At 40.3% G+C, this 11,050-nt stretch overlaps 1 protein-coding gene across 3 annotated transcripts; it reads left to right on the forward strand.

Annotated features, from left to right (window-relative positions):
* The first annotated feature begins 435 nt into the window (after positions 1-435).
* scn4bb (sodium channel, voltage-gated, type IV, beta b) lies at positions 436-10,688 on the forward strand. 3 transcript variants are annotated; one of them, XM_068601378.1, is made up of 6 exons: positions 436-801; positions 1,103-1,412; positions 5,336-5,499; positions 5,589-5,808; positions 6,436-6,565; positions 6,718-10,688. In XM_068601378.1, exons 2-6 carry the CDS (start codon positions 1,328-1,330, stop codon positions 6,812-6,814), a joined length of 696 nt encoding a protein of 231 aa, XP_068457479.1. In that variant the 5' UTR covers positions 436-801; positions 1,103-1,327; the 3' UTR covers positions 6,815-10,688. The 3 variants fall into 3 exon arrangements, with proteins under 3 accessions (XP_068457479.1, XP_068457480.1, XP_068457482.1); XM_068601379.1 differs by having other exon boundaries at positions 1,115-1,412; XM_068601381.1 differs by lacking the exons at positions 436-801; positions 1,103-1,412 and adding an exon at positions 3,780-3,848.
* The last annotated feature ends 362 nt before the right edge of the window (positions 10,689-11,050 follow it).

Consider the following 11,050-nt stretch of genomic DNA (forward strand, 5'->3'; position numbering starts at 1 on the left):
AAGTAGAATAGACAGAAACTCTTGGGCTGTTTCCCTTACAACTTGTAATTATGGTGCTGAGTTTTGAATCCTTGACGGTGACGTGGTTAGTGAAAGAACATGTCTATTTATGAATGGAGAGTTTTGATATGGGACCGTGTGTCAGGCCCGGCCCTGGGGCTGCATTACATAGCCTCCTCCCCAACCTGCACTGCAGAACTTTTCTCTGATCTTCACAAACACTCTGAGAAAAGTGCCTGAGTCTGCATACACGCCCCAAGTCAGGAGATGGGGAGGAGGGTGAGGCAGGGAGGAAAGCAAAGAGGGGAGGAGTGAATGGGGTTGATGGAGGAGAGAAAGAGAATACGAGAGAAAACAGGGGCAGGTGAGGGAGGGGAGACAGAGAGACGAGGGGAGGGAGAGAGAGAGAGAGAGCGAGAGAGAGAGAGGGAGAGAGAGGTGGCATGCAGCCAACGGACAGAGGATAGGGAAAAGTTGTGAGGTAGCTGGAGGGACGGGCAGGGAGAAGAGTCAGCGTCATTGGTGCTGTGCTGAGGGGGAATGAGAACAGCAGCGTTCCCTCCTGTCCGCCTGTCTCTCCACGCGTCTCTGTCTTGCTGTGTGTCTCTACCTCTCCTCTGTAATTTTCTGTCATCCTGGCTGGAGCTGTAATGTGGCTGGCTCTGCAGTAAAAGTGCCGGCTGGCGGATTCTCCTTGAGTGAACCCTGACTGTGCGCAGCGTTTGCCGCTGTCCTGTCCACACTGACTCAGCTGTGCAGGCAGCCTGCCGGCCTCTGGGTGAACACCGACTGCCGGAGCAGGTAGGCAAGACAGAACTTGAACTGTGCATGTTTTGATGTATTTTCTTAAGCTCTACCCCTTTTACATTCAGTCCAATGGATACTGTACGCGGATGAAGACGCATGCATGCATCAACATTTAAACACAAACTGTCTGTACAAAATAACTTTTCTGTACTGTCTGTGCTTTTAGAAACTTAATGTCCCATCATCCTATTTCACTTGATTCACTTTTACCTTCCTCCCATCTGTCTCTCTGTGTCCGCCCCCCCCCCCCCCCTCCTCTCTCTCTCTCCGCCTCTGCCCTCTATATAACCTACAGTCTCTTCCACAGGAGTGTTCTGGGGTTAGGCGGGCCGGCTCCCACCCCCCAGACAACTGCAGGTGCACAACTGGGACGTGCCGGGTTTGGGGTCCAGACACCAAGACAGCATATTCCAGATTCAATACAGTATACCAGAGAAGTTGTGCTAAAGGATATTGTTCGAGCTATCTAGGGGCCGCTGGATCCTGCAGCAGTATCTGTCTTTGAACAGATCTGGCTGCCATGGAGGTCCAGTGGTTTAGGGTTGAACTGCCGAGGCTGGGCCCTCATCACACAGCCGTCGGCCTGATCTTCTCTATGCTGCTTGGTAATGTCTTTACGTCACCTCTCTCCATTCGCTCCATGATCATTATGCTACAGCTGATTTGCACGTAACCCCCTCATCTCTCTCTTTTTTAAAAACTTCACATTAGTTTTTTCCCCCCCTCACTCCTTATTGAATACCAACCGCCTCTGCCGGTATCAATGTGTTTTTGTGTTGTTATACAGAACAATGATGTTGTGGCAAATTTGACTTTGACCTTCATCGGCTTCTGACCTACGTCAGTGTTGACTGCGATTGTATTTAGGTCAGTACACTATAGCTTTCGTCGAAGGGTTTTACAGGACATGTTTTCTTTCTGAAGGTTGAGCAAAATGTGCTGATGGTTCTGCATTGAAACAGAAAGGACGAAGACTGAATGTTTCATTACAATGTGCTTGTCATTGGTCGACAGTTTGGTGTTATCTGTGATCCATTTTGGTTTTGATTGGGATTGCATGTACCCAAAAAGTGATGGGAGAGCTGAATTTAGGCACTCTAGTCTAGACAATAGGTTTGATTGCCAACAGTGGAGATGTATCTGCAGCAATAGTGCAGCAGAGTCACTCTGGGCAGTGTCCAGTAAAACATCAGTTCAATTCCTATTTGATTCATGAATCAATATATTAAAGAAGAGTACTTTTACAGTGATCATAGCGTTACAGCACAGTAGGTATCCAGATCTGATATTGTGATATAAAGTAAATTCATGCAGTGTTTGAGACTGACTGATGATAACCTTTCACCAAGTGGCTTGATGCTGATTTGGATATAGAGGATCAGCTGTAAATATTGGATTATATTTGCAAAAGGCGACACCCATCCACACCTCTTTAATAAAGTGTTTCCTTATTGGAAAAAATAGCATCACATTAGAATCGCATTTCAGTCATAGATGACGCTTACTGTCTGAATATCCTTCGTACTCTGGCATACAGCTGATGTTGCAATTCTGTATTTATTCTGCATTAGCCGTTATCTAACAATTAGTTATTTTAAGTAAAATACAGAATATGTATGTCTAATCCCTTTTTCTGACATTCCTACATTCAGTACAGTGAATATTTGTGTATGTGTGGTGCATCAGTGCAGCAATAGTGCAGCAAAATACGCATTATGAGGCCATGGCCTGTGACAATATGTGTAGGAACTGTCGGCTGTAAAACTGCCTTACAGTATTCCTGGTCTTGTAAAATTGATCACATTAATAATTCTCAATAAGCTAAAGTTCTAGCTCACAGGTGTTGTCTTTATTTAGAATGAACAGCAAACATTTTGGCCGTAACAAAAACTGCATGGTAGACGTAATCAGCAGGTGCAGGTGCATGTAGCAGAGAGAGAGAGATGCTACAGCAGTTGCATCTAAGCATCAGCATTATAACATGGATCATATGTGTTTGCTCTATTGTATAATACACTATGAGATGCTTAAAACTTGCTAAGCAAAAGAAACAGTGCTGTTTTATGTCTCTGCATTTTGACTTTGAGTTTAGGCTGTTCATTTTCAAGTTTGTTCCACTTTATTAAGATACATCTGCTGTTGTTTTTGTCATTCTAACCATTCAAACCAGTATATGTCTCCTTTTACACAATCTAACCTAAAACACAGTGTTTTGGATTGAAAAATCTAGTCAAACCAAAATCTTGTGGTTATCACAATTTAGCAAAAATATTTAAAAAGTGGAAAAAAAAAAAATAGTATTATCAGCTTATGTGTCATTATCATATGTATTTAAGCTGCTACATATAAAGTTTAGCTGCTACATCCAGTAGTTGCCAGGCTGTAGTATTCTGTTATTTTAATATACTATTTTTTGGAAATGATGTGGCAAGCACATGTTGTGAGATATTCTAAAGTTGACATTTATAGGCTAGAAACTGGAGCATCATTTCTATACTTTTATCTGAAGCTCCAACACTTTACCTTGCCGAACGAAACTTTAATTAGAAATATTATGAATATGATCATTTTGGTCTGAGTCCCTTATCAGTAGCTGCAGTAACTACAAATATATTACATCATATATATAAAAAAAAATATTGTGAAAGGTTGATTAAAAAAAAGTGGCAAAATGCGAACAAGGAAAGAGACGGGAGGGGTGATGCTGTTGCTCTCGCCGCTGCTTCATTGCTGTTTTTGCAAGCTCACTGTGCTGCATTGGACCAGCTGAGGGAAAAGATTGGAGAGAGTGAGTTTTGCAAGATAGCAAGGGAGAGATGAGACTGAATCAATAACATTTCCATATACAGTATGCCACAGCCTCTCTGTATAAAGCCATGTCTTCATTTTAGCTATGTTATTTTCTATTTGCTGCAATGTTGCTTGTCATACGTTGACCTTGACCATGTTTTCAGCAAAGCATAACACACGAAACAGAATCGTGGGAGTGTGAGAAGCAGTGCAGAAAATACAGCTGCTCGTGAAACCATTCATCTTATCAGGTGTTGTGTTTTCTCTCTATAACCTCATCATATGTGTACTGGTTCTGCACAGCAGCTTATGAGCATGTAGTTTACATATCATACACTAGATGGAAGCATAGGGGGAGCTTTAATGGTGTAGAAGAGGGTCCGTCCTTGACCTACTAAAATTGTATATGTGACTCTTTAAGTACCTGTGACACATCAACAGTTGGTGGGTTACTAATGAGAAAACGGAAAAGACAAACTTTTCCTGCCCCATCTGCCTTAATTGGTAGAAGTATGATTTAATCACGGGGGCTTCCTAAAGTCGTCTCTCTGTGTCCCCGAGTTCAGTTACAGTTCGTACAAGGGGCCCAGCGGGTTTCATCCTCTCTTATTTACAGTAGCGTCACAGCAAGGACTTTGTGGTGTTAAGTTACAGAGGCCAATAATAATTGGTTTTATGTTATAATGTGTTCTTAAAATCATGAAAATCTAACTTGAATGGTGGATGGAATTAATAATCAATTATGTTTTCTCATTAAATTGTCCTAATATTGTATTAGGGAGTACAGGATGTTACTTAAAATTGTATCTAAATGGTCTAAAATGATTTGAATAATTTGGTAATTTGTGTTGTATGAGTCAGATTTAATATCACTGTCCATGAACCTACTCATTGTTCAGATGTAACTGGATAAGCAGACGGGACTTTCTGATGTTTTCTGATGTGACCATAAAATGAGTCCAAGGAGCTTGTGCACAAAGGGCTTATTGTGGGAGGCATAGTGCATCCCTTATGTAGAATAGTAGTCAATCATTCCCGCACAACTTTCGGTTGAAGTTACAGGATTTACTACAATGTATATCTATTTGTGAATTGAATTAAGATAAGTAGTAAATTTCATTGTAAGCAAGATGAAGAAGTATGTGTTTTAGACATTAAGGAATCTGGATGCGGAACTTAAAGGAATAGTTCAACATTGCAGAGATATGTTTGTTTGCTTTCTTGCAGAGAGTAAGAAAATATTGATACAGATACCTTAAAATCTGTGAAAATAGATTAGCTGATTAGCATAGCTCAGCATAGAGATTGGGAGCAGTAACTTCCTGAAAGATTTGCTGGTTTTCCCACAAATATAACATAAAAGACATGATGAAGTTATTGCTCAAAGACACTATAAATTATGGCCCATAATGCCCTGTAAAAACATACGTAATCAATTTTTGGTACAGCAAGATAGACCGTGTGGACGTTGTTACCTGCAGACTGAACCAGACGAGCTGTTTCTAGTTTGTATGCAAAGCTAACTGGCTGCTGGCTGCAGTCGCATATTTAACAGTCAGATATGAAAGTGGTATCGATCTTCTCATCTAACTCTGATCAAGAAAGCAAAGCGTATTTCACTAAAATATTGAACTGTTGCTGTGAAGCAGGCTGACTTCGTGTTTACACAACCCTGCTGGACTGTGAAGTTGGTTTGTGGTCTTACCTTGTTGTGGTTTCTGTTCCCCTTCCTCCTCAGGTGTGTGGTCTGTTCAGGCCCTTGAGATGTCTGTTGGGAAGATTCCCTTTCTGCAGGCTGTGAATGGCAGCACAGTCATGTTGCCTTGCACGTACGCCAGCTGCATTGGCATCCAGGACCTTTACTTCAACTGGCAATTCAATGACAATGGCACCATGCAGAAGGTAAGACCCCCTCTGTCTGAGGGGAAGATTCATGTTCAGGGAACTCGTTTGGTCGTTTTGGATGATTGATGGCTCGTTGGTCCCATCAGGTGTGTGATTCATTGAAAGTGAATGAGGGGGTGGAGCCACATGTGGATATATATCGAGAGCGGGTGGAGTTTATTGGGAAGAACATTAACAACAACGTCTCCATCTTGCTGTGGAACATCACCTTCGAGGACGGAGGCCAGTACACTTGCTTTGGACGCAATCCCAAAGAGAAGGGCCGCAACGGCAGCGCCATCTTCCACCTCATTGTGGTGGACGAGTGTGAGTAGTCAAGGTCTATGCTTTATTTTCCTGTCATTATGTATAAATGAGGTCTTCAGGCAAAGTTATATTAGTTGTTTAGTTCCATGTGCAGTAGATTTAGTTTTACAAACATACCCAAATGATCTTAAACCAGCCCATTATTAATCTACCAAACTAAAATGTCCCCACTTTCAGCAACAGAAAATTAGCTCAATTATATTGGAGCTGCCCAATATGACAACACATCCCTAAAGATATTCCTTTTAGCTATATGCCCTGACATACTGTATATATTGGCCAATCACAAATGTGGGACAGCTCACTGGGGTTGCTTCATGGCCCCATAATGTGCACACTGAAGTAATAACAAACTAGAACATGCATTCATTTGTATGTTGTTGATAAGATAAATCAGGCCACATATACAAAGACAATATTGCAGGAGAAATGTAGTCTGCTTAGAGAAAATGAAACAAGTAAAATGATCGCACAGAAGTTGATAGTAAAAGATAAAATAATATAGAGTATGGAATTAATTTATGACTGATTTAATGTTTGTTATTTTTGTGCATTTATTGCATGTATATATATACACATATACATGTATAATTTGTTTCATCATCCGTGCTTTGTTAATGTCTGCAGTGAGGGTGGTGGACAACAGGCTGACCATCTTAATAGCCTCCGTTGTGGGCGGAGCCATCGCCTCAATAATGTTTTTCATTTGGATGAAGACCTTCGTTATCTTTGTTCTTTCCAAGCTTGAGGAGAGAAAGTGAGTTTTCACAACCACTTGGATATTTACCAGCAATGCAACCATTTCATGCTGTTTCATCAAAGTATGGTGTGCGCTTGACATGTTCCTTTGAGCTGCCGCGCGTGTAAAATCCTAACTTTGTCTTCTTCTTTCCTTCAACGCCACTGCAGGAAAGAGTGCCTTGTATCATCATCAGGGATTGACAACACAGAAAATGGCCTCTCAGGATCCAAAGCTGATTCAAAACCAACACCAAAAAAGAAATGAGAATGTGCATGTATATAAACCATATGAGTACTCATATTTATTTACCTTCTTTGTGTTTCCACACTATGTCCCGTTTGGATTTCAAAAACTGCCTTGCTGTGGCCTAAAGGTGAATACATACAAGTGCACCCAACTGCGTCGAATGATTTACAACTAAACAACATACAAATCCGTGTCCACATAATTGTTTAAAATGTACACACAATATATAAGTGCACATACCAGAGATGCTCCAGCTTGATTTATGTAGGGTAATGTTTTTTTTTAATTTATCATATTCTATTTCCATCTACCTCCTTTGGTCGAAACACATTAAGGTGTTATCTTTGGGTTTTTGCCATGACCAGTAAATGGGTCTGATTACAGTTAAATATTTGACAAATAAAGCTTGTGCGCACAGTTACTAAATTAAATGTGCATTATTGGTCTTGATATTCATGCAACAAAGCATAAATATTAAGTCCAAAAAGTCTCTATGGAAAGCATTGTTGCCAAGTTGTCTCTAGACAATTATAGACGGTGAAGATCATTAGTGATGGAAGTGCAACCTTACAAAAGAAAGAAAGAAAAATACGTATTCGGAATATTGAAATTGCCCAACTGAAGGACTCTTTCAGCAGACTCTGCTTAGTAACAAGATTGAGAGGAGATTTGTCCATCTACTGGTGGATATTTGGATATGTCCCACAGGTAGTCATGTGTTTATAGGTATTATGCAGTGAGTATAAGCTCAGTGAAAGCATGCTTGCTAATGAGCAGTAAGCTAAGTGTCTCTGGTAGATGCTTTCTCTTTTAAATCCTTACATTAAATGCAACCACGTGCACATTTATTAAATTATGGGTATATTTCTGTACACATTATTAAAAACTGCGTGGGGGGTTATTCATAAAGAAAAAAAAAGTTGTAAATCATTTTTGCCTCATTGTGCTCCTAGTTAAAAGTGCTTAATAGCCTTGATATAACAATCATTGTCTCTGGCCACAGCCAGGATGCATTAAAAACATGTCAATTTGACTGTTTCTAAACCTAAGTCAAAACAAAAACACTTTTCTTTTAGTGCTTGAGACAGGAAATAATGTAATGTAGTTCAAGCTGTGCTGAATCCTAACACCACATTCACAGTAGTCCTTCAATACAATGGTCAACTAAATCAAAATGAACAGCGCTATCTCGCAGACACACTGACCAATTTGTGGATTCTTTCCACAATACACCAAGACTGTTGTATGATTTATTCAAGCAACTGTCGTAAAGCAAAGGGTAACACGCCAGTGCCAACACAAATGGCACTGGCATATTGTAGGATTCAGCCCAGCTCTTCATCCTGTACCTTCTCTTTGCTTGATATAAAACGCAGGTGCCTGTTAGTGCTTCTACGCTCCTCTGCCAGCGAGGATGACGACATATTGCAAAAGACTTTATAAAGCTCAGCAAACAGTGATAATGCAACAAGCTTCTAAACTGACATGATAGACAATCCCCTGAAGCTAACCCCATAGAAAATGAATGACCGTCTGAGGATGCTGCTTTTAGGACAAATAATCAATGCATTTAAGCATGTGCAACATGGGCCAGATTTTAGACACAATGTTAGAAAACAGAAATATATACATTTTGAGAAAAAAAAACATGGCTCAATGTACTATCACTGGTAGAGTCAGCTCTGAGGTTAACTGTAAATCCCATTGTATGCCATGCTAATGTCATCGTGCTAACCCTTGCTAAGGCTAAGCACTAATTGGTGATGTGGCCATGGATACTGTATGCCTGGATCAGACTCAATATAGTTGCTTGTGGGTCTCAGTCTTGGAAAAGGCTTGTTTTTCCTAAACTCTTTTCCATTTAGTCAGTGTTTTACTATTTTCAATAACTAATGTTTATAACTGCACTGCTGTAAAAAAAGATAAACCTGGTTGCCCTGCCCATGCATACAGTAAATTACCCATACATTCATAAATGATCCCGTCTCAGACAGCAGGTTGAGAAGGGCTCCAGTATTAACCCTGTTCAAGCAAGAGCGATGCACTGACTAATACACAGGGATGGCTCCTACAGAGCATCATAGTAGGAGATGAATGTACTGTATATGCATCGCACTCACAGTGAAATACTATTTCACCTGCATTTACAATATACATGTGTTATGCACATTCAAGACACTGAATGTCTGGCTTTAATAAGAAATACCTCTGCAGAGTGGGACAGATGTGTGGCTAAGCACTGGGTCAGCTCAGATATAAATGTACCTCCCCAGTCTCAGCAGGTGTTAGCTTTGCCAACTGTACAGTGAAGTGTGAGCTTCTGGTGGTTTCAAGAAGCTCACTGTTATGTTGAAAATGATGTGCCTCCACGTTAAAGTGACTCCAGTCTATAGTCACTGCAGCAATATTATGAAAGGGGATGAGTTGGGCATTTTAAAATCATGTATATTTTTGTGTATGGATGGGATCTTATGAAAATCAGTGTCAGGTTGTTACATTGATCATCCAAGTGAGATAAGAAGAAACCAAACAGCGCACGTGAGGAAATATTCCTATGTGTCCATATCATGATGTTAATAGTTTCTCAATGTGATGTATTTCCTGTTGAAACGGCAAGAAATGTAAAGGGATCCGTATTAAAAGAGTAGTTTTGACGTTTTCGGAAGTTCGCTAATTTGCGTTCATGCTGAGATTCTGATGGAGTCCACTCTGGTGTGTGGCCGGTTATCTTAATCACACTTAGTAGGTGGAAAGGGGGAAACAGCTAGCGTGGCTTTCTCCTTGATGAACACAATCCACCTACCAACACCTCTAAAGCACACTTATTAACATGTTGACATGCTCTTGGAGTCTCCACTGTCACAGTGTCAATACTCTAGGTATTAAATGTACAATAACGTGTTAGTTAATGGGCTTTATTGGTAGGCTGATTTTTTTATTATTTTTGGATGAAGTTATGCTAGCTGTTTCTGTGCTGTTCTCATTATTTATTTATTTGCTAAGCTAACCAACAAAAATGTCAAACTATTTCTTTTGGCCATAAAACAATGGGCTATTATTGATGGAACAATGATATGTGATTAGACTGACAGAAAAGCAAAATTGATTTGAAAAAGAAAGCTGCAATAACTTCATTGTTTTTTTGTGAGGAATATTGCAGAAGGTGCAAAGGATATTATGGGTAATACACATTTGTCATGTTTTTTATATTCTGTTTGATTTAAAAGAGGAAGAAAATCCCCCTTGTAAGAATTGTGTTGTCAGAAAATCAGGACTTTAACTTTCAGGCTATTGCTGTAACTTCGGAGAAACAAAGACGATGTGTCGCAGGATCAAATCATTCAATTGCAATAATTTGATTTAACTGTTAAAGAGTATTGTCCCTCTGAGTTGCTGATCTCTGTCAGTTGTTGTTTAATTAGACTCAGTTGAAAAGAAAAGGGATTTTCTTCTCACTAATCAATGAATTGAGAAGTTATTTTGGGTTATGTGGAGGTTGAGACAGCGAGGGCCTTATGATGACAAGCAACTCTATGCAAATCACAACAGAAGTGACAGTTTGTCACATCGCACCGTTGAGTTACTGTGACAGTTCTGTGAGCAATACAACAGTTGGGGATGTGGATCAGGGAGTTGTGTTGACGGGATGCAGGTGAATGGGGAACATGGAGAGAGGAGCTTGCTGTGGACTGGAGCCCCTGAACTTGATCAGACCTGCACAGCGTATAGACTCACCAAGTCATGCTCCGCCGCTGCTCTCTGCACACAGATATAGCCTATAGTACAACTTTAATGCTCTGGCTCGCCCTCAAATGATGTCTCCAGTTTCATCCTCTCACCCATGCACATCAGCTCTTAATGTCTTTATTATAGGAACATGAAATCTAATAAAGTTTTGAATACAATCTGTCCTGTCCTGTTGTTTGTATTAAAAAGTGCAACGCTAGTGTTGATTGGACTCTTCCTGTTGGGCTGAGGGAGAAAAAACAATGACAACAGACGACTACACAGGAACCTGGCCAACAGAGCGTACGCCTCTCCAAAATTACTGCTGAAAAATGCTCACTTTGAAGGGGCAGCTTTTTTCAATTTTGAGAAGATGCCTCTTGATGATGTCATCAGGTCATCTCAATTTATAGACAATACACATGTTTGCATTCAGGGGAAGTCTAATAATAAACATTATCAAGTGGCATCATGGTAAGTGCATAGTATACTGTGTTTTGTCGCCTTACAGGACTAAAGGTCAGTGTA

This window comes from Clinocottus analis, unplaced genomic scaffold, assembly GCF_023055335.1.
Source record: "Clinocottus analis isolate CAN_PGR_092001 unplaced genomic scaffold, fCliAna1.0.p SCAF_5, whole genome shotgun sequence".
Classification (NCBI taxonomy): domain Eukaryota; kingdom Metazoa; phylum Chordata; class Actinopteri; order Perciformes; family Cottidae; genus Clinocottus; species Clinocottus analis.